General features: G+C 45.6%; 1 protein-coding gene across 1 annotated transcript in view; it reads left to right on the top strand.

Annotated features, from left to right (window-relative positions):
* grik4 (glutamate receptor, ionotropic, kainate 4) overlaps positions 1-22337 on the top strand; it is a 229470-nt gene that overhangs the window by 16960 nt on the left and 190173 nt on the right. The window contains exons 4-5 of the mRNA XM_072487735.1: positions 11655-11752; positions 20176-20341. Of these exons, the coding sequence (XP_072343836.1) occupies positions 11655-11752; positions 20176-20341 (264 nt within the window). The remainder of the gene's footprint in view (positions 1-11654; positions 11753-20175; positions 20342-22337) is intronic.

The raw sequence follows: 22337 nt of genomic DNA on the forward strand, positions 1-22337 counted from the left end.
TATTCTATACTCAATACAAAACTCTCTCACTCTGTTTCTCTCTCCCTCATCCTCGGCCCTCTTCCCCAGCCTTATCCCAGGCCGGGGTTTATATTATTTTATCAGAGTTACTGCCCGGGGTTTATATCCTGTGGGGGATCCTCTGATTTGGAGGAAGCTCCGCCCCCTAATCGTATTGCAGGGTGTAGGAGGCAAATCTAATACAATGTACGTTCAACCCCCTTTGGGGGTCGTAACACATATCATTTGCCTTCCTGATTGCTAGTCTCTGAAATGCTTTTTGCTCCAGCAGTTATAATTAGTCGCAAGTGGAATCTAATTTCACATAAGTTGTAAAGTGTTATTTGACTGGATTGTATTAAAGCTAAAAAAGGGTTGCATTTTATTTATTCACTCACAATGCTTTACATTTTGTAAAAGTATGACTGTTACACATAAACAAAAATAAAGACTTGCATTTATAACACTTTTCATGGCTGCTTGGACATCTCAAACTGCTTTACAACCAATTAAATACTTGGTTGAACCACAGTAACTGCTGTGATGTAAAAATGCGGCAGCCAATTTACACACAGCAGGTTTCCACAATGTGATAATGACTCGATCGTCTGTTTAAGGTAAGTTGATTGAGAGATAAACATTGGCCAGAACACTGATGATAATGTCCTTGCTCTTCTTTTTAAAATCACCTTTTAGATCCTCATCCCCTTTCGTAGCTATGTCATTGTGCACCACAACTTCTGGTTGCTCCTCCTCCCCCTTAAGAATCCTGCTGACTCGATCCGAGACATCCCTGGCCCTGGCACCCGGGAGGCAACATACCTTCCGGGAGTCTCGTTCGCAACCACAGAATCTCTTATCCATTCCCCTAATCATTGAATCTCCGATCACTGTCGCTTTTCTATTCTCCCCACTCCCGTTCTGAGCCACAGAGCCAGGCTCATTGCCAGAGACCTGGCCGCTTGGTCCTTCCCCCAGTAGGTCATTCCCCCCAACAGCATCCTAAATGGTATACTTGTTTTGAAGGGGAACGGCCACAAGGGATCCCTGCATTGTCTGCCTGTTCCATTCCTTCCCCTGACTGTAACCCAGCTACTCTTGTCCTGAACCTAGGGTGTGGCTACAGGGCTGGTGCAGGAGGGAAGGCTTCAGATATGTAGATCATTGGGATACCTTCTGGGAAAGGATGAGTTGCACCTAAACTGGAGGGGCAGCAATATCCTGGGTGGCAGGTTTACTAGGGCTCTTCGGGAGGGTTTAAAGTAGTTTGGCAGGGGGATGGGAACCAGAGCTACGGATCAGAGGATAAGGTAGCTGTTGAACAGGCAGATATAGTATACAGCAAGTCTGTGAGGAAGGATAGACAGTTGATAGGGCAAAGTTGAACTCAGTGGGATGGGTTTAAGTGTGTCTGTTTCAATGCAAGGAGTGTCAGGAATAAGGGAGAGGAACTTAGAGCATGGATCAGTACTTGGAACTACAATGTTGTGGTCATTACGGAGACATGGATTTCATAGGGGCAGGAATGGTTGTCAGATGTTCCAGCGTTTAGATGTTTTAAGAAGAATAGAGAGGGAGGTAAAAGTGGAGGGGGCGTGGCACTGTTAATTAGAGAGTGTATCACAGCTTCAGAAAAGGAGGTAGCCGAGGAGGGTTTGTCTACTGAGTCAATATGGGTGGAAGTCAGAAACAAGAAAGGAGCAGTCACTTTTTGGGAGTTTTCTATCAACCCTCCAATAGCAACAGGGAGACAGATTGGGTGGCAGCTCTTGGAAAGGTGCAGAAGTAACAGAGTTGTTGTCATGGGTGACTTCAACTTCCCTAATATTGACTGGAACCGCCTTACTGCAAATGGTTTGGATGGAACAGATTTTGCCAGGTGTGTACAGGAAGGATTCCTGACTCAATATGTAGATAGGCCGATTAGGGGGGAGGCCATATTGGACTTGATGCTCGGCAACAAACCAGGCCAGGTGTCAGATGTCTCCGGGGAGAGCATTTCGGTGACAGTGGCTACAACTCCTTGACCTTTACCATAGTCATGGAGAGGGATAGGAACAGATAGTATGGGAAGGTATTTAATTGGGGGAGGGGAAATTATACTGCTATTAGACAAGAGCCGAGGAGCAAAAATTGGGAACAGATGTTCTCAAGCAAATGCACAACAATAATGTGGGGCTTGTTCAAGGAGCACTTGCTGCGAGTGCTGGATAGTTTTGTCCCACTGAGATGAGGAAGGAATGGTAAGGTGAAGAAGCCTTGGATGACAAGAGAAGTGGAGCTTCTAATCAAGAGGAAGAAGGGAGCTTACGTAAGGTTGAGGAAGCAAGGATCTGACTCGGCTCTAGAGGTTTACAAGGTAGCCAGGAAGGAATTAAAAATGGGCTTAGGAGAGCTAGAAGGAGGCATGAAAAAGCCCTGGCGGGAAGGATGAGGGAAAACCCCAAGGCGTACTGCACTTGTGTGAAAAATAAGAGGATGATCAGAGTGAGAGTAGGGCCGATCAGGGATAGGAACTTGTGCCTAGAGTCTGAGGAGGTAGGGGAGGCCCTAAATGAATATTTTGCTTCAGTATTCACAAGACAGAGGGACCTTGTTTCTCGTGAGAACAGCGTGAACCAGGTTAAACAGAAGGAAAGTAAGAAGGCGGATGTGCTGGAAATTTTGAAAGGCATCAGGATAGATAAGTCCCCGGGGCCAGACGGGATATACCCAAGGTTACTACGGGAAGCGAGGGAGGAGATTGCTGCGCCGTTGGCGATGATATTTGCACCCTCACTCTCCACTGGAGTAGTACCAGATGATTGGAGGGAGGCAAATGTTGTTCTGCTGTTCAAGAAAGGGAATAGAGAAATCCCTGGGAATTATAGATCCATCACGTCTTTGGTGAGCAAAATACTGGAAAGGATTCTGAGAGATAGGATTTATGATTATTTAGAAAAAAATAGTTGATTAAAAATAGTCATCATGGCTTTGTGAGTGGCAGGTCATGCCTCACAAGCCTCATTGAATTCTTTGATGATGTGACGAGACACATTGATGAAGGGAAATTTGGCTGTCTGGATACAGAATTGGCTGGCCGAAAGAAGACAGCGAGTGGCAGTGGTTGGAAAGTATTTCGCCTGGAGGTTGGTGACCAGGGGTGTCCCGCAAGGATCTGTTTTGGGACCTCTGCTCTTTGTGGTTTTTATAAATGACTTGGATGAGGAAGTGGAAGGGTGGGTTAGTAAGTTTGCCGATGACACAAAGGTTGGGGGAGTTGTAGATAGTGTTGAGGATTGTTGCAGATTACAACAGGACATTGACAGGATGCAGAGCTGGGCTGAGAAGTGGCAGATGGAGTCTAACCTTGATAAATGTGAAGTAATTCATTTTGGAAGGTCGAATTTGAATGCTGAATATAGGGTTAAAGGCAGGATTCTTGGAAGTGTGGAGGAACAGAGGGATCTTGGGGTCCACGTACATAGATCCCTCAAAGTTGCCACCCAGGTTGATAGGGTTGTCAAGAAGGTGTCCGGTGTGTTGGCTTTCATTAACAGGGGATTGAGTTTAAGAGACGCAAGGTTTTGCTGCAGCTTTATAAAACCCTGGTTAGACCATGCTTGGAACACAGGCTGGAGGGCCAGCTGCCCAACAGGCCGAGGAGGAGGAGGTGCCAAGGAGGCGTCGGATGAGGCCTCGCGTGTACCGGCGCCGCCTGTCATTCGAGGACCTGCCAGACCGGGCATGCCGTCGGAGACTCTGGATGAGCAGAGAGGCAGTGTGACACATCTGCCAGATGATGGCACACCTGGCACTGCAGGGTATGGGGGAGGACACCCACTCCTGCTGTCCGTCAAGCTGATGGTAGCCCTGAACTTGTATGCGACGGGGCCCTACCAGTCGCTGAGTGGGGACCTGTCCAGGATCTCACAGATCTCGCCGCCGAGGGGCTGGTTTAGCACACTGGGCTAAATCACTGGCTTTTAAAGCAGACCAAGGCAGGCCAGCAGCACCCGTACCAGCCTCCCCGAACAGGCGCCGGAATGTGGCGACTAGGGGCTTTTCACAGTAACTTCATTTGAAGCCTAACTTGTGACAATAAGCAATTTTCATTTCATTTCACGGAGGGCCTATATGTCAAAACGCCTCAATACATCCACAACAGGAGGCCACGCAGCGTGTGCGGCAGGCACAACGCGCACAGGACGCTCTGATCGCTTCCAAGTTCGCGGACTAAGGGGGAGTTGGGGCGGCGAGAGGGGGAGGGGGGCTGGTTAGCCGGGGCATGGGCACCACATCCCAACCCCTTCCCCGCACAGATAGTGACCCAAGCCAGGAATCAAGCCTGGGACCCTGGAGCTGTGAAGCAACTATGCTAACCACCGTGCTACCGTGCTGCCCTGTAACACGGAGGGGATGCAGGCAGGACGGGGGTGGGGGGGGGGGTTGCATGTCGGACTGGAGGCCTGTGACTAGTGGTGTGCCTCAGGGGTCAGTGCTGGGCCCATTGCTGTTTGTTATCCTTCCACCATTACCCTCTACTTCCGACTATCAAGCCAATTGTATATCCAGTTTGGCAGCTCTCCAAGTATTCCTTGTGATCTAACCTTCCAGAGCAGCCTACCATGTGGAACTTTATCCCTTACTGAAGTCAATATAGACTACGCCTACTGCCCTGCCCTGATCAACCTTCCTGGTCACTTCATCAAAGAACTCTAACAAATTTGTCAGGCATGATCTCCCATGCACAAAGCTGTGCTGATTACTCCTAATCAAACCCTGCTTTTCCAAATGCCTGTATATCTTATCCCTCGGAATCCTCTCGTAACTTACCCACTACAGATGTTAGGCTTACCGGTCTATAATTCCCACGTTTTTCTTTGCAGCCCTTCTTCAACAGGGGCAAAAGATTTCCTGCGCTCCAATCTTCTGGTACCTCACCCGTGGCTAACGATTGTTAAGTAATGGGTTAAGAGACATTGCAATTAGTTGTCTCATTTATGTTAAGTATGCATTAATTGAACTGATATGTAAAGGGGCTTCAGGTGGCCTCTGTCAGGTGATGTATAGTTAGAGTTTTGTGCAAAGGCTGTTGGAATGAAATAAATGGGTGTTTGTGATAAAGGAACAGAACTTTAGACTCTTCATATCACAGCAACTAAAACGTCTAACAATTGGTAGCAGAGGATGGTTGCTGTGCAAATGTGAAGGGTTGAAAGATACAACTTTTCCTGATCAAACCAAGGAGTGAGTGAGAAAAGAACAAAAAAGGGATATATGGCTGAACCGAGGATAAAAATGGCTGGATGTGACTATCCTCCCTTATTTTCTGAAAGAGAATCGTACGACCAATGGAGAAGTGCCGTAGTTATGTGGACTCAGGTAACTGCTTTGGGAAAGAGAAAACAAGGTATGGCATTGGCTCTTTCTCTACCATATGGCAGTAAAATCCGAAACAAAGTGCTTTCTGAGCTGGAATTGGAAGAGTTAGACTCAGAAGAAGGTCTGGAGACTTTATTACATTATATGGATAAGATTTATAAGAAATATGACTTGTTAAGTGCGTATGAAGCATTGTCAGATTTTGATAAGTTCCGGAAAATGGAGGATATCTCCATGGAAGACTATATAATGGAATTTGGCAGACTATATAAAAGGCTGCAGAAACACCACCTGGAATTTCCACAGTCTGTGTTGGCCTTTAAATTACTTGACTGTGCTAGAGTGAGCAACATGGATAGGCTCCTGGTTTTGACAGGAGTTCAGTTTACTGATAACGATACCTTATTCGAACAGATGACAAAAGCTTTACAAAAGTTTCTGGGGAAACATTTGATTCCAATGGCTCTGATGACCCAAATAGGTCAGCCTGCAATAAGGCAGAATATGGAAGATACACTACTAACAGGATGGCGAAATCGCATGGCTACGAACAGGGCTCAAGACTATAGAAGGAGACCGAGTCAAGGAAATTATGAAGACAGAAACCCAGTTAGAACCTACAATAGGAAGATGAACCCCAGAAATGCACGGGGCATAATAAATCGATGTTTTTGATGTGACTCTCAATACCATTATGCTTTCAACTGTCCAACTCGTTATGATAAGAGTGTTTGAAGTGACACATGACACGGAAGAGTCAGAAGAGGAAAAAGATAGTGACCAGAAAGAAGGCATTGTCTTATTGACAAGCAGTTTTACGCCGGTAATGAGGGTGTTGGTTGCAGAATCCTTCAACTGTGCTGTATTGGACAGTGGCTGCACATCTACTGTGTGTTGAATTGACTGGTTAAAATGTTACCTGGACTCTTTGAATGCTGAAAATCGTAACAAGGTTAAGGAATTTGAAAGTTCCACAAGTTTCAGGTTTGGGGATGATAATACTCTGAAGTCGCTGAAAAGAGTGGTGATCCCTTGCAATATTGCCGGAGTGAATCATTTCATTAGCATGGATGTTGTATCAAGTGAGATACCTTTGCTTCTGAGCAGACCATCGATGAAGAAAGCACACATGAAACTGAATATGGAACAGGATAAGGCAACAGTTTTTGGAAAGACGGTGGACTTACAATTTACACAGTCGGGACACTATTGTATTCCATTACTGACAAATAATATTTCAAGTAGAGTGGTTAAGGATGTGTTAATGGCAGTTGAAAATGGGACCTTAGCTGATAAAAAGCTTGTGGTATTAAAACTGCATAGGCAATTTGCACATCCGTCTCCTCGGAGGCTGAAAAATTTATTAAAGGATGCAGGGGTAAGGGATGATGACTATACTAAACTGATAGAACAGGTTAGTGACCGCTGTGAAGTTTGTAGGAAGTACAGAAGGACACCAGCACGACCGATAGTAACCCTGCCTTTGGCCAGGGATTTTAACAACATTGTGGCCATGGACCTTAAGATCTGGGATAAAGCAAATAATATATTTATTTAGCATTTTGTAGATTTAGCAACCAACGATGGTACGAAGTAAAGAAAAGAGATTCTGGATCAAATCGTGGAAAAATGGATAGGTCAGGAATGGGCCCACCGGCGAAATTCCTTACAGACAATGGGGGAGAATTTGCTCATGATGTGTTCAGTGATATGTGTGAAAACATGAATATCAGAGTTATGAATACGGCTGCAGAAAGCCCATTTAGTAAAGGTGTCTGTGAAAGGAATCATGCTGTCATCGATGACATGCTTCGGAAAATTTTGGCAGATCGACCAAATTACAGGTTAAATTCAGCTTTAGCATGGGCAGTACATGCAAAGAATTCATTGCAGATGGTTGGGGGCTATAGTCCTTATCAATTAGTGTTTGGTAGAAATCCTAAAATTCCGTCCATTTTGGATGACCAGCTTGGGAGGGGACTACAATTAGCTCTGGTTTTGCTGAACATTTAAATGCATTACATAGCAGTAGAAAAGCTTTTTGGGGAGCAGAAGTCTCTGAAAGAATTCGCAGAGCTTTAAGACATAACGTATGGCCATCAGATGCCGTTTTTCATCAAGGAGGCATGGTATACTATAAGAGAGACAATTCTAATGAATGGAAAGGCCCAGGGAAGATCATAGGCATAGATGGCAAAACAATTATTTTGCAACATGGTAATCAAACTGTTAGGGTACATTCATCAAGGGTAATGGATACAGATTACAAATTTTCAAATTTAGACAGAGCAGACAGACATGACGACGAACCAGAGTCATCTGGTACGCATGTGTTACAGAACTATGAGGACCAATTAACTGATATAGACAGGGTTTCTGTGGAGGAACACAACACTTCTGATGAATTAGAACAGGCCATTTTTCCAAAAGGGCAACTGCCAAAAGTTGGTACAAAAGTGACATACTTGCCAGAAGGGTCTAGTCAATGGAAGGATGCAACTGTTATTAGTAGAGCAGGAAAGGCCACTGGAAAGTATAAACATTGGTTGAATGTACAGCATTCAGGGGAAGGAGTCAAGACAATGGATTGGGAAAATGAAGTTCAAAAATGGAGGGCACAGAAACGCAGTGCCAGTTCAGATAGTACATCGGATAGTGAACAGGTCTGCAGGAAAAGGTCGAGAACTATTGAAAGGACATCCCACAGCAGAAGGGAAAGATCAGGCAGTAGCAGTACAGAACGAGATACCAGGCAGGAGAGGGGACATAGTTTATCAAGGTTTTGGTGGCTTCAAATAAATTAGATGAAAAAGTTATCAAAGAAGCTAAACAGCAAGAATTGCATAGTTGGAGTGAATTTGGGGGAAACACGGAAGTACCGGATAGGGGACAAAGAGCTCTATCCCACAGATGGATTTGCACGGAAAAGGTTCTTCCGGATGGAACTTATAAGGCGAAGGCCAGGCTTGTGGCAAGGGGATTTGAAGAAAACTTAGAAGATCAGGATTTAAGGGTAGATTCACCGACAGCAGGAAAGGTTATTTTAAAGATCTTCTTGGCTCTATTAGCCACAAAGGCATGGGAATGCAAATCTATAGATATAAAAGCTGCCTTTTTGCAGGGGCATCAGCTCCAAAGAGACATTTTTCTCCGTCCTCCTAAAGAAGCAGCTAACACAGACAGGGTACTCTGGAAGTTGAACAAATGTGTCTATCGATTAAATGATGCATCTAGAGTCTGGTATTTTTCGGTAAGGTCAGTTTTGTTAAAGTTACGCTGTTGCCAGTTGAAAGCAGATCCTGCAATGTTTTACTGGCACTATAAAGGAAATCTTTCTGGCATTTTTATGATGCATGTCGATGATTTTTTGTGGGGTGGGACTAGTGATTTTAAAGCTATTGTAATCTCTGGTTTGAGGAAAGAATTCAGGGTTGGAAGTCAGGCTTCCGGTGCATTTAAATATATTCGACTGGAAATTGGACAGACTAAGTTAGGAGCAACTTTACGTCAGCAATTTTATTTGGAAAGCATCAGCCCAATAGCAATTAGTCGTGGCCGAGTTTCACAAAAAGACGCAATGGTTTCAAAGATAGAAAAAGAGCAACTGCGAAGTTTAATTGGGCAACTGAATTGGTTAGTTAGACAGACTAGACCGGACGTGAGTTTTGATGTCTTAGAGTTGAGTACAAAAATGAATGATCCCAAAGTGGAAGACATAATTAGAGCAAATAAAGCGTTGGCCAAACTAAAAATGCAGGAGTGTGTTTTGAAGTTCCCAGTTTTAGGTGACCTTAGGCACTTGAAACTCATAGTTTATAGTGATGCGTCCTACGCAAATTTATGTGATGGGGTTTCAAGCGCAGGAGGTTTTATAATTTTCCTTTTGAGGAACAATGGTAAATGTTGCCCACTTGTGTGGGAAACAAAGAAAATAAGGAGAGTGGTAAAAAGCACTTTGGCTGCTGAGACATTAAGCCTTGTAGAGGCGGTGGATATGGCCTTTTATATAAGTATGATATTGACAGAAATTTTGGGATTAGGGGATTTGGGTAATATACCTATTGACTGTCACATTGACAATAAATCCCTGTGGGAAAATGTGCACTCTACAAAAAGTGTCAATGAAAAGAAGTTACGGATAGACATTGCAAGTTTGAAGCAGATGTTGGACAGAGGGGAAATAACAAAAATTAAATGGGTCGACAGGAGCTATCAACTATCAGACTGTTTTACGAAAAGAGGGACGAGTTCACAGAAACTTTTGGATTTTGTTAATGAAGGGCGCTTGTTTCTGTGAATGTTTTGTTTTCTTTCTCCAACAAAAAAAAGGGGGGGAAATCATGTGTGTGTTTTTGAGTTTCTTGAAATTTTGTTTTCACCTAATTATTTTTTTTCTCCAAGGAAGGAGAGACTGTTAAGTAATGGGTTAAGAGACATTGCAATTAGTTGTCTCATTTATGTTAAGCATCCATTAATTGACACTGATTATGTAAAGGGGCTTCAGGTGGCCTCTGTCAGGTGATGTACAGTTAGAGTTTTGTGCAAAGGCTGTTGGAATGAAATAAATGGGTGTTTGTGAAAAAGGAACGGAACTTTAGACTCTTCATATCACAGCAACTAAAACGTCTAACAACGATGATGCAAATATCTCAGCCAGGGCTCTCGCAATTTCCTCTCTAGCTTCACGCAATGTTCTTGGATATACCTGCTCAGGGCCAGGAGATTTATCCACCTTCATACATTTTAAGATGTCCATCAACTCCTCTGCTGTAATGCAAACTATCCCCAATATATCGGCACTAACCATCCCGGGTTCTCAAGTCTTCATGTCTTTCTCCACGGTAAACACACAGGAGAAATATTCATTGAGAACCTCACCTGTCTCCTGCGGTTCCACACATATGTGTCCATTTTGGTCCTTGAGGGATCCTATTCTCTTTCTAGTTATTCTTTTTCCTTTAATATACTTAAAGAATTTCTTTGGATTCACCTTAATCCTCAGCCAAAGCTACCCCTTGCCCCCTTTTTGCCTCCTAATTTCCTCCTTGAGTATCCCCTGTGCACCTCCAGGGAATCCCTTGATTGCAGCTGCTTGTCCCTGAGCTTTGCCTCCTTTTTCCTGGCTAAAATCTCAATATGTTTTGTGATCCAGGGTTCCCTTCTCCTGCCAGCCTTGCCCATGTTTAGCACGGTGTTCCAGCACTGAGAACAACCCCGCTATCAAACCAGACTCCGTGCAGGAAGAGATTGGGGCACCATTTTTAAATTCCACCCCGATCTCGCGATCCCCCTTTCTCCCCACAGCGGCCTCCAGACCCCATCAAAACACCAACTTAAATGTTGGGGGGTCCTTGAGCCCACCCTCACTCCACTTCATAATGGCAGGGCACCCCCAGGCCCGATCCCTGGAGCAAGTGGCACTTCCAGTGTGATCGGATGGCAGTGCCATGGTGCCCAGTTGGCAGCGGGAGTGCGAGGGTACCACCCTGCCCATAGTCCGACCACTCGGGGGCCTCTGATAGCCTGGAAGACCTCCAGATGCCATTATGCCTGGTCCACGTTTGTGTGAGCCAGTGCTAATCGGTGCCAAGGCGAGATCTTCCAGGCTCTGGCGTTTGTACCCGGGCGTCGGGAGTATTGGCCTAATGGCTCATTTAAATATGTAAATCTGGATCTTGCCAAGTGAGGGCAAGATCCAGATTGCGACATCTTGCGAGGCGTTCTCGTGAGATTTAACGGCCTCGGCGCATCACCGAGTCTGGCGCGACGAGGGCACCCGATCGCGCCCAAGGGACTGGATTCTCCAGTTGCTGATGGCAAAATCGTGTTCGCCAATTGGCCGGAGAATCAAAGTTCCCGGCCAAATCGGGGGCGGTGCCGCTTTCGCGATGCTCCATCCCCGATCGGCCGAGTTCCCAACGGCATCGGTCGCGTGTGGTCTCACCCATCGGGAACTCGGCGTGGCGGCTGCGGTTCAGCCTTCCGCAGCGGAAAGGTAGTCATAACCCTCCATTCTAGCTTAAATGAAAATATCTTGGAGGCAGGACCATGGCGACAAATTGGCGCGAGAGCTGGGAGCAGAAGAATGTGAGCTTGCCTGCGTCAATCCTGCCTCCAGGAAATCCAAATGAAAATTTAACCCATGCAGCTGGCCACATGGAATTTCACATCGGATTGTTGCCCAGAACCTGGTGTAGGATGTCATCGATTGCAACACTGCAGAATCATCATTGTACAGCCCTTTGCTACCAGGGTGACTAACTTTTAATTAAAATCTCTCTCTATTGCAGCTTGTCAGATTCTGCCAAAGGGGGTTGTGGCAATCTTGGGTCCATCTTCAAGTCCAGCATCTGCCTCTATTATCAGCCACATCTGCGGTGAGAAGGAGGTAACACTGATACTTATAATAAATACAACATTTCCAGTACTATTGGTCACAGAAACCTAGCAACAGGAGGAGGTTGTTTATTCCCTTGATGCAAATAGATCGTAGCTAATCTGTACTTCAGTTTGATTTCCCTGGTTTTGCTCCATGTCTGTAGATGGCTTTGCCCAAACAAAAATCGATCTCAAGAACTTGCATCTATGCAGTGCCTTTAAGTAGGGGCTGGTTTAGCACAATGGGCTAAACAGCTGGCTTTGTAATGCAGAATAAGGCCAGCAGCGTGGGTTCAATTCCTGTACCGGGTTCAATTCCCGTACCAGCGTCCCTGAACAGGGACCGGAATGTGGCGACGAGGGGCTTTTCACAGTAACTTCATTGAAGCCTACTTGTGACAATAAGCGATTATTATTATTTTGCAGCAAAAATATCCCAAGTTGTTTAAAAGGAACATTCTTAAACATATATTTGCCAGAAGACATAGTCAGATAGATTATCGAAAGTTTGGTCACAGATGTAGGTTTTAAAGAATGTCTTAAAAGAGGGCAGAGAGTTGGTGAAATGGACAGATTTAGGGAAGGAATTGTGCAGCTCGCAGTGTCTGCAATCGAAAGCATGGCAGCCAAGTGTGCAACATGAAAGTTTAAGATTCAAGAGACCAGAATTAGAAACGACCCGAGATCGTGGACCGTTATGCAACTGGAGGGATTTATAGAGATGGGGAAGGTGAGGCCATTGCAGGATATGAACACCAAAATGAGAACTTTAAAATCAAAAATCAACAGCGTTAACAGCAATCAGTGAATAAAACTTGCTGCGACTTCGAATTGGAGTAGCAAGTTTGGATGAATTCAAGTTTACAAAATCACAGCTGATTTGGCACAGAAGGAGGCTATTCAGCTCATTGTGTCTACACCAGTTCTCCAGAAGAACGTTACGTCTCAGGGTCATTCTCCTGCCTTTTCCCCATCACACATTTTGCGGAATTTTCTCAGGTGGTATTCTCCGACCCCCCGCCAGGTCGGAGACTCGGCGCCGCGCGAATCGCGCCACGCCGCAGTGCGGAGAATCTGCGCTGGCGTGGTTGGCGCGCCGTCGGTCGGGGTATGCGCCGACTCTCCGGCACGGGCCGGAGCGCCGATTCTCTGGCCCGGATGGGCCGAGCGGCCGTCATCAAAAAGCCAAGTCCCACCGGCGCTGTTCTAACATCCTCTGAGCCGGCGGGACCGCGGCGCTGAAGGGTCCTGGGGCGGCCTGTTGGGGGGGGAGGGGGGGGTCCGACTTTGGATGGGGCCTCCGGAGTGGCCTGGCCCACGATCGTGGCCCACCGATCGGTGGGCTGGCCTCTCTGCCCCCCGGCCTCCTTTCTTCCCTGCCGGCTCCTGTAGCCCTGTGCCATTTGGCGCCGGGGCCGGCCCGGGGAGGAAGGCCACTGCGCATGCGCTAGTTGGCGCCGGCCCAACTGCGTGTGCGCGGACCCCGTGGCGCTGGGATCAGGCCGGATCGGCAGCTGGAGCGGCGGAGGTCGCTCCAGCGGCGTCCTAGCCCCCTGTGGGCCGCAGAATGGGTCCCGGAACAGGCGCCGACGCCGGAGTAAAACACTCCCGTCTTTACTCCAGCGTTGGCACTTAGTCGCCTGTTGGGAGAATCCCGCTCCTTATCTTTTGGCAAATGGCACAGACGGGTAAAACAGCATCGAAGGCATCGGCTCAAATGGCAGCTTCTCTGTCATATTGTCAGGGACTCTTAGAAAAAGTTACAGGGCGGGTCTCATGACGTTAAGATTTTTTAAAAAGGGCACCCCAAATACAAACAAAAATCGGAACCCTTCCAGGAACACCTTCACCCCACAGCTAGGCTCTCTCCAATAATGGAAACCCCCAATAGAATACCTCCCCATGCGACATGCCTCCTACAGAACAACTCTGCCCCCTCCCCGGCACTGCCTCCTGGCACGTAGAGCCTGGCCAGTGAGAGAGGGAAGCCCAAGGAGCAGTTCCAGGGTACTTCCCAGGCATGACCCTGTCCCCACTGGGGGATATACTCACCTGATCACCTCTGGCAGGTTCTGCTTGCCAGGTACACATTGTAGGAGATCTGTCGTGATTCAAGTCGGTGTGCCCTCACGCCAATGTAAATGGACAATGTAATGGGAGAGGGCTATCAGGCACAAAGGCCTGATAATTAGACTTAAATGTTTTCAATGGGGGTACGTTAGGATCCCTGTTACCTCTTTGGCAGGAGACATGGACAATCGGAACGTGAAATCCCACCAGTGTAACCCAAGCTTTCAGCCTCCTGTAGGATCCCCAAACATTTGAGTGGAAAATCCCCCCTCCTATTCAAATAATCATCTTGAACGCATCCATTGAAGCTGCCCCCACCACTTTTCCGGGCCGTGCATTCCAGACCACAACCGCTAGTTGTGTGAAAATGTTTTTTCTCACCTCACGTTTGCTTCTATTGCAAATCACTTTAAATCTGTACCAACCTGTCCTTGACCCTTTTACAAGGAGGGACAAGTGGGGAGGTGGTGGCGTAGTGGTATTGTCACTGGACTAATAAACAAGAAACCCAGGGTAATGGTCTGGAGACCTGGGTTCCAATCCCACCACTGCAGATGGTGAAATTTGAACAATAAAAGCCTAGAACTAAAAGTCTAATGATGACCATGAAACCTTAGCTGATTGTTATAAAAACCCATCTGGTTCACTAATGTCCTCTGGGGAAGGAAATCTGCCGTCCTTGCCTGGTTTGGCTGGCCTACATGTGACTCCAGACCCACAGCAATATGGTTGACTCTTAACTGCCCCTCAAGGGCAATTAGGGATGGGCAATAAATGCTGGCACAGCCGGCGGTGCCCACATCCCAGGAACAAATTTTAAAAATTACCCTCCCACCTACTCTGTCCAGCCCCCTCATGATTTTGAACATCTCTATCAAATCTTCTCTCAGCCTCCTTCTCTCCAAGGAGAACAGTCCCAACCTCTCCAATCTATCTTCATCACTGAAGTTCCTCATCCCTGGAACCAATCTTATAAACCTCTCCTGTGTTCTCTCCAATGCACTCACATCCTTCGTATAGTGTGGCCCAGACCTGTTCACAATATTCCAGCTGAGGTGTCACTAGTGTCTTGTATAAGTTCAGCATCACCTCCTTGCACTTGAACTCCACACTCCTGTTAATAAGTCCCAGAGTACTCTCTGCTTTATTAACTGCTCTCTCCACCTGTCCTGCTACCTTCAATGATCTTTGCACAAATACACCCAGGTCCCTCTGCTCTTGCACCCCTTTTAGAATTTTACCCCTTCTTTTAAATTGTCTCTCCATGTTCTTCCTACCAAAATGCTTCACCTCACATTTCTTCACACTGAACTTCATCTGCCCCCTATCTGTCCACACAGACAACTTGTCTATGTCCGTTTGAAGCTCTACACTGTCCTCTTCATAGTTTACAATATTTCCAAGTTTTGTGTCATCTGCAAACTTTGAAATTATTCTCCACACACCAAGGGTCCCAATATCGACCACCGGGGAACATCACAACAAACCTTCCTCCAGCCTGAAAAATATTAATTGACCATTAGTCTCTGCTTCTTATTATTCAGCCAATTTGGTATTCACATTTCCTTGCATTCCATTCTAAAGCGTGGAACACCAGAACACTGGAATATTGCATCTGGAGAAAATAAAGTCCTGGTTGAGGGTTTCAGTAGCAGGTGAGCTGAGTTAGTAGGTGGATTTGGGAGCAGGTTGTCAAGTGATGGAGATAATAGATGTTCCGAAGCTCACCTCAGGGACAATAGGACATCAGGTTTGTAAAAGGCCTGGTTCAGCCTCAGACAGCCTCAGACAGGGGTGAAGGAGAGGGATCCAACTGGTGAGTAAGCAACAGAGTTCGTAGTGGGGATCAAAGATCCCGGGCGGCAGTTTCTGCACAACCCGCCACATGTTTCCCGGAGGCTGCCCACCATTGGTCAGCACGGGACTTGTTAACAGGGTTTCCCGTTGAATGCAAAACCCACGCTGTTGGGAAATCCACGGCAGGGGTCCACCATCGGTGGGACCAGGAGCTCCCAATGCCATGAACAGCCGGAAAGTTCCCATCTATGAATTTGGTCTTTGAAACATTTATTTGGACAAACCTTCTGCTAATCCAAAACAAAATGTCAGGGCGCACCATGACAAACCAGAGACAATGGAGGGATTGAGACAGGAGTCATGAGGTCAAGCTAAGCACGGGAAGCATGTCAGTCCAGCCAGTTAGGTTCAGGGGCCGCGTGTGAATGAGAAATAGGATGGGAACCACAGTTGGATCCTTGGGAACAGTTGAGCAAATGGCAGGGAAGCAGGAATAATAAAAGGCTTTGGGATTTTCCTTAACCCTATTAGCCAAAGATATTTCATGACCCCTTTTAGCCCTCTTTATTGCGTGTTTGAGATTTGTCCTACTTTCCCGATATTCCTCCAAAGCTTCATCAGTTTTAAGTCGCCTAGATCTTATGTATGCTTCCTTTTTCATCTTAGCTCGTCTCACAATTCCACCCGTCATCCATGGTTCCCTAATCTTGCCATTTCTATCCCTCATTTTCACAGGGACATGTCTGTCCTGCACTCTAATCAACCTTTCCTTAAAAGACTCCCACATTTCAAATGTGGATTTACCCTTAAACAGCTGCTCCCAATCCACATTCCCTAGCTCCTGCCGAATTTTGTTATACTTGGCCTTTCCCCAATTTAGCACTCTTCCTTTAGGACCACTCTCGTCTTTGTCCATAAGTATTCTAAAACTTACGGGATTGTGATCGCTATTCCCAAAGTAATCACCGACTGAAACTTCAACCACCTGGCCGGGATCATTCCCCAATACCAGGTCCAGTATGGCCCCTTCCCGATTTGGACAATTTACATACTGCTCTAAAAAAACTCTCCTGGATGCTCCTTACAAATTCTGCTCCATCTACGCCTCCAACACTACATGAGTCCCATTCAATGTTGGGGAAGTGAAAATCTCCCATCACGACCACCCTATTGCTCCTACATTTTTCTATAATCTCTCTACATATTTGTACCTCTACTTCATGCTCGCTTTTGGGAGGCCTGTAGTAAAGTCCCAACAATGTCACTGCACCCTTCCTATTTCTTAGCTCTACCCATGTTGCCTCAGTGCTCGAATCTTCCATAGTGCCCTCCTTAATCACAGCTGTGATATCATCTCTGACCAGTAATGCAACTCCTCCACCCCTTTTACCTCCCTCTCTATCCCTCCTGAAGCATCTACACCCTGAGATATTTAGTTGCCAATCTTGCCCTTCCCTCAACCAAGTCTCAGTAATACCAATAACATCATATTCCCCGGTACTAATCCAAGCCCTAAGTTCATCTGCCTTACCTGCTACACTTCTCGCATTGAAACAAATGCACCTCATGTCCCTTTGCGTTCATCATCTCTTCCCTGTCTACTCTTCCCCTTAGTCACATTGAGTTTATTATCTAGTACCTTACTGGCTTTAGTTGCTGCCTCTTTACTGACCTCTAACTTCCTAATCTGGTTCCCATCCCCCTGCCACATTAGTTTAAAACCTCCCCAACAATTTAGAGTGGCCAATCCACCTACTGTGCACATCTTTTGGGTTGTGGGGGTGAGACCCACGCAGTCACGATGAGAATGTGCAAACTCCACACGGACAGTGACCTGGGGCCGGGATTGAACCCCTGTCCTCGGCGCTGTGAGGTCTACAACATTTCTTAAATGGTGGGACCACATTAGCTGTTCTCCAGTCCTCTGACAATTTGGGTCAGAGCCCCTGAAATCTCCTCCCTCACCTCCCATAGCAGCCTGGGACACAATTCATCCGGACCTGGAGATTTGCCCACTTTTAAGCATGCCAATACCTCTAATACCTTGTTACTCCCAATGACAATTTTCTTAAGAACCTCACAATCCCTCTCCCTGAGTTCCATAACTACCCCCTCATTCTCTTGGGTGAAGACAGATGTGAAATATTCGTTCAACACCCTACCAATGTCCTCTGGCTCCACCAACATATTTCCTCCTTGGTCCTAATGGGCCCTACTCTTTCCGTGGCTATCCTCTTCCCACTGGAGTACTTATGGAGTATCTTGGGATTTTCCCTAGTTTTATCAACCAGAGCTTTCTCATTTCCTCTCTTTGCTCTCCTAATTGCTTTCTTAAGCTCCATCCTATACTTTCTGTACTCCACTAATGCCTCCAATGATTTGCTTCCCTTGTACTTGCTAAAAGCCTCTCTTTTCCTTCTCATCATAGCCTGAATAATTCTGGTCATCCGTGTATCTCTGGGCCTGTTACTCATTCCTATATTACCCTAGGGGGAACATGTTGGGCCAGTAGCCTCCTCATTTCATTTTTTGAATGCCCCCCCCCCGCCCCCACTGCTCTTCTGTAGATTTCCCCACAAGTAACTCTTTCCAGTCGACCTTGGCCAGATCCTGCCTTATTTCACTAAAATCCACTCTCCCCCAATCTACAACCATTTTTTGTAACTTGTCTATTTCTTTGTCCATAACAAATTTAAATTGCATCATGTTGAGGTCGCGATCACTAAATTGCTCCCCCACCAACACCACAACCACCTGTCTGGCTTCATTCCCCAGAATTAGATCCAGCACTGCACCATCCCTCTACATATTGAGCTAAAAATGTATACATTTTAAGAACTCCACTCCATCTAAGAGCTTAACACAGTAACTATCCCAATTAATGTTGGGAAAGTTGAAATCACCTAATATTAATTACTCTATTATTATTTTTACACTCTGCAAAGTGCGCACATATTTGCTCTTCAATTTCCTGTTGATTATCTGGTGGCCTATAATAAACACCTAGCAATGTGGATGTCCCTTTTTTATTCCTAAGCTCTACCCACAATGTTTCATTTGATGCCCCCTCCAAGCTATCATTTCTCCTTTCTGCAGTAACTAACTACCTAACTTATAATGCAATGCCACCTCCTCTTTTACCCCCTCCTTTGTCTCACCTGGAGATTCTTTTTCCTGGGATGTTGAGCTGCCAATCCTGCCCTTCCTTCAACCCCGTCTCCGTGATGGCTACTATATCACAATTCCACGTGTCAACCCTCGCTCTTAACTCATCCGATTTACCTGTAATACTCTGTGCATTGAAGTAGAGGCCATCCAGCCATGAAACGTACTCCTGCTGTATTCCCTCTGACCTGATTGTTTTTCTGTGTTATGTTGTGTCCCAATCTGCTAACAGTCTGTGTCCCCTCCCCTGCTGAATTAGTTTAAACTCCTCCCAACAGCACTAGCGAACCCGCCAGCAAGGATGTGAGTCCCCCTCTGGTTCAGATGTAGACCGCCCCGCTCTGGGTCACAGGTCATGCTCTGCGTTACAGGTTCAAATCCCACCATGACAGCTGCTGGAATTCAATTAATAAAATCCGAACGGAAAACTAGTTGCCATGAAACCATCAGTGATTTTTGTTGTTAAAATCCATTTTGTTCACTGAAGCCCATCAGTAAAGAACATCTGCCATCCTTCTTAAGTCCGACCAACATATGATTGCAGACGCACGCAAGTGTTTACCGTTAACTACCCTAATCCTGAAAGACGGGCTGGTTGGTGAATTGGACATTCTGAATTCTCCCTCTGTATACCCGAACAGGTGCCGGACTGTGGCGACTCGGGACTTTTCACAGTAACTTCATTGCAGTGTTAATGTAAGCATACATGTGACACTAATAAAGCTCATTATTATTAAATAGCTTTCTCTAAATCCACAGTAGCTTTTTTATTCAAGGCACAGTTAAAATGCAATTAGGGTCTCATTGACATTATAATGTACAGAAATTGCTTTGCAGAAATTACAGAACATTGTAGATTAAGATCAGGAATGGCAGGAAGGGTCAGAATCTTAATCGATCAGTAACCATTTTATTTTTATCTCCCACCTACTGCCAGGCAGGTAGGATTAAAACCATCCGCCTTAAACCATCCGTTTTCAAAGAACAAAGAACAAAGTAAAGTACAGCACAGGAACAGGCCCTTAGGCTCTCCAAGCCTGCACCAAACATGCTGCCCGTCTAAACTAAAATCTTCTACATTTCCGGGGTCCGTATCCCTCTATTCCCATCCTATTCATGTATTTGTCAAGGTGCCCCTTTATTTATAAACCTATCAAATGTATGTACACATGCTTAACCTTAACCAGAATGCATAATTCGAATGTAAAATGTAGTAGGACTTTTAGTTCAAAACAACATTGGCTCTGTAACCAGTATGCAATAAAAACAATTGGATAATGGAAACATTATGTCACCTGAATAGGGTTCCCATTGACAGTTTTAAATGAGTTGTGTCTGTCTAATGTACGAGATAATTAGTTAGAAAGTGTCACTAACTAACTTCTCTTCTCTTCAATGCAGGTGCCTCATGTTAAAGTAGCTGCTGAAGAGATTCCTAAATTGCAGAATTTGAGGTTCACTACATTAAATCTGCACCCAAGTAACATGGACATCAGTTTGGCTATTGCTAGCATCTTGAAGTTCTTCAACAGGACAATGGCCTGCCTGATCTGTGCCAAAGCTGAATGTAAGAACAGCAAAGGCTATCATTGAATGTGAAAATAGGAATTGTGGTTATTTCAAACATTCTTACAACTGAATGAAACAATGATTGAAACTGCGTAAAGTAGATTGGTCAAGCAAATCCACTGGACTCTTGCTTTGTGTGCCTCTGTGTATCAGTACAGACATAGAAATATAGAAAATAGAAGCAGGAGGAGGCCATTCGGCCCTTCGAGCCTGCTCCACCATTCATTATCATCATGGCTGATCATCAAGTTCAATACCCTAATCCCACCTTCTCCCCATACCCCTTGACCCCTTTAGCCCCAAGAGCTGTATCTAATTCCTTCTTGAAATTACACAACGTTTTGTCCTCAACTACTGTCTGTGGTTGTGAATTCCACAGATTCACCGCTCTCTGGGTGAAGAAATTTCTCCTCACCTCAGGCCGAAAAGGTTTATCCCTTATCCTCAAACTATAACCCCTAGTTCTGGACTCCCCCACCATCAAGAACATTCTTTCTGAATCTACCCTGTCTAATCCTGTTAGAATTTTGTCAGTTTCCATGAGATCCCCTCTCACTCTTCTAAACTCCAATGAATTATAACCCTAACCCACTTAGTCTCTCCTCATATGACAGTCCCGCCTTCCCAGGAATCAGCCTGGTAAACCTTCGCTGCGCTCCCTCCATAGCAAGAACATCCTTCCTCAGATAGAGACACCAAAACTGTACACAATACTCCAGGTGTGGCCTCACCAATGCCCTGTATAATTGCAGTAAAACATCTCTATTCCTGTACTCAAATTCCCTCGCTTTGAAGGCCAGCATATCATTTGCCTTCTTTACTGCCTGCTGTACCTGCGCGCTTGCTTTAATAGGAACATAGGAATTAGGAGCAGAAATCCGTAATTCAGCCCCTCAAGCCTGCTTTGCCATTCAATCAGATCATGGCTGATCTCTTCCTGGTCTCAAATCCACCTCCCTACCTGTCGCCCATATCCCTTTAACCTGTTTTTTAATCAGAAATAAATCTATCTCCTTCTTCAAACCATTTAATGATTCAGACTCCACCGTACAATGGGGCAGCGAGTTCCACAAATTCATCACCCTCTGCGAGAAGTAGTTCCTCCTCATCTCACTTCTAAATCTACTGTGTCTCAACCTATATCAGTGACCTCTTTCAGCGAGTGATGCATGAGGACACCAAGGTCTTGTTGAGTATCCACCTCTCTAACCTGCCTTCCTATTTTTGCGACTGAAGCAGTTAACCTCACATTTATCCACATTATACTGCATCTGCCATGCATCTGCCCACTCACTCAGCCTGTCCAAATCCTGCTGAAGTATCTCTGCATCCTCCTCACAGCTCACCCTCCCACCCAACTTTGTATCATCTGCAAATTTGCCAATACATTTAGTTCCCACATCCAAATCATGAATATATAATGTGAACAGTTGGATCCTAACAGTTAGTGAATAAATAAATCAGCCATCTGAGACTGTACCATATTTCAAACCTATCCCATCCCAATCCAAAATAGCAGAAAGAATATTGACATTCAATCACAGGTCTACTCTTATGTTTAATTATCTGCATCTATCACAAAAAATGAAAGTTGTTTTAAATGAATTGAAAATGATTGAACTTTATGTGTCTGGATCTTTCAAAGTGGGAATGGACAACCTAATCTTTATGCATTCTTGAAATGTGAGCATTGCTGGCTAGGCCACCATTCATTGGCCATTCCTAGTTGCTTTTGAGCAGCTGATGCTGAGCTTTCTTCTGGAACCCCTGCAGTCTGTGTGTCGTCAGTACCTCTACAGTGCTGGAAATGGGCAGTTCCAGAATTTTGGCCCAGCAACAGATTTGGACTGTTGAAAGAGGCTTGGTGACTTGCTGCAGTGCATCGTATAGATGGTGCACACGGCTGCAAGTGTACATTGGTGGTGGCGAGGGAAAATATTTAATGCGGTGAATGGAGTTCAATCAAGCGGCTGCTTTGTCTTGGATGGTGTTGA

Source organism: Scyliorhinus torazame, chromosome 21 (genome assembly GCF_047496885.1).
Source record: "Scyliorhinus torazame isolate Kashiwa2021f chromosome 21, sScyTor2.1, whole genome shotgun sequence".
NCBI classification, from domain to species: domain Eukaryota; kingdom Metazoa; phylum Chordata; class Chondrichthyes; order Carcharhiniformes; family Scyliorhinidae; genus Scyliorhinus; species Scyliorhinus torazame.